Raw genomic sequence first — 1,792 nt, 5'->3', positions numbered from 1 at the left:
CTGGACCGAGGAGTGTCTCCCCTACCGGTGGACAGAAGAGACCGAAGATTTCATGATATGGGTGTGTCTGCTCTTATTATATGAGAAATAATCATGTCTCATCTAACTCCTACATCATTGAATCTTACGTGAGTATTTGTGTGAATTTTTTTAATCAAATAGTATAGGAGTCGGATGAGATTTTGTTAATTTTCATCTAGATGAGATTTCACAAATAGGTCATAATACAAACGAGTGTTATGTTCATCACAAGTCTCCTCAAAACACAAGCACAACCTCACTGTAACCAAAACACAATCTTAGATGGTCATTTGTACAACCCAAAACGGCACGTAGTTTACATACTATGAAATCTCAAAAGAACCATCCAACTAATCAAAGGGCCACCAAAGAATGGCGTGAATAGCTAGCGAACTCCTACGGCAGGCACCAACTGCTAGGTGCTAGCTCGGCAGACATATGCTCGCTCTATAGCTGCCTCCCCCAGCTCGATCCTTGTCCGCGCCGCGAATCATCGTGGTCCGGTCAACTAATCCTCCTTCTGGTGGGCGTGGGCGGCCAGGGCCACGGGCGACGACGGCTCCACGATGCCGGCGCGGGGCGAGGGCTCGCCGCCGAGCGGCAGGTCGGAGAGCAGCGCGACCATGCGGCGGGCGCTGTGGGAGCGCGCCGGGGGAGGGCAGAGGGTCTTGGTGGTGGAGAAGACGGAGGAGGACTGGGCGAGGATGAGGTACACCAGCGCCTGCACCAGCACGAACAGCCCCACCTTCAGCAAGGCACCGTGCTGGCTCGCCATCTCCAGCTCCATTCCGACTCCCGAGCTTTGATCACACGGCACCAGCGAATTCACCAAGCAGTTTCTTCCCTGAGTGGATAAGAATGATCCACTCAGAATCTCTCGAGAATATGTTGCTTGTTTGATGTGTTTGTGAGGTCTGGCGGTGTGGGCTACGCGCTTATATAACGGCGAGACGCCGGCTTGACCGCCGCCGGGGTGAGGGTGCAATGCAAAGTTGCTTCGTCGATCGGTCGCCAACTTGGGGTGTGGAGTTTCGGGTGGTTCGGCGAAAGGCAACGCCAGTTCCACGGGGTTGGATGGAAACCGCTCGACCTGCTCCGTGCTCTGCTCACCGCTCACGTGTGCAGAGATTATAATATTATTACTCGAGTCGCTCTCACGGAAGTGCTCTCAAGAAATGTAATATTTGCTTCTATTTTTTGAAAAGATACTATTATTTATATGACGGAGCCTCACTCCTCATATAGCAAATCAGAAGGAAATTCAATTTGGCAATACGTAGGTCATTTTTCCAGATGAGGGTCAACGTATTGATTATTATTGAAGTAATTCCCCACGAGTCCAGTGAGAAAAAAACTTCTGGAATTTGACAAGCAGCGTTAGCTGAATCGAACATGACTGAAAAACCGTATCATTTAGGCATTTACGTTCAGTGAACCTTTGCCTTTTTTAAGCATTTCGCATCTACTATTCATAGCTCAAAAGATTTTGCACAGATCTCACCTACTTTTCTTGCCTCAGAAGAATTGAGGCCCCTCCAGCCGGGTTCAACTTTTATGATATTTCTTCTTTGAAGGCCAGGAAAACAGTCATCCGATATGATTGTTGGCGTTTGTAAATGATACTTTTTTAATGAAAAATGATCCTTATAATTACTTGATGTTTTCATAAACAATATGTAAGCAGTAAAATATTTATAATCAGCATCTCCAATTTACCATCCCCTCATCTTGGGTGCAATTACAGTAGCTTGATCAAACAACATCCTACTGG

At 47.3% G+C, this 1,792-nt stretch overlaps 1 protein-coding gene across 1 annotated transcript; it reads right to left on the bottom strand.

The window, feature by feature from the left end:
* Positions 1–261: 261 nt before the first annotated feature.
* LOC119301770 lies at positions 262–978 on the bottom strand. The gene has a single exon (XM_037578751.1). It carries the CDS (start codon positions 806–808, stop codon positions 530–532), a length of 279 nt encoding a protein of 92 aa, XP_037434648.1. The 5' UTR covers positions 809–978; the 3' UTR covers positions 262–529.
* Positions 979–1,792: the final 814 nt, after the last annotated feature.

Source organism: Triticum dicoccoides, chromosome 5A (assembly GCF_002162155.2).
Source record: "Triticum dicoccoides isolate Atlit2015 ecotype Zavitan chromosome 5A, WEW_v2.0, whole genome shotgun sequence".
Taxonomy (NCBI): Eukaryota; Viridiplantae; Streptophyta; class Magnoliopsida; order Poales; family Poaceae; genus Triticum; species Triticum dicoccoides.
The sequence above is the reverse complement of the archived record's forward strand: the minus strand, read 5'-3'. Positions and strand labels throughout refer to the sequence as shown.

Bases quoted from the DNA above. Each gene is read 5' to 3' on its own strand.
- LOC119301770 (XM_037578751.1), bottom strand. From the start codon at position 808: ATGGAGCTGGAGATGGCGAGCCAGCACGGTGCCTTGCTGAAGGTGGGG.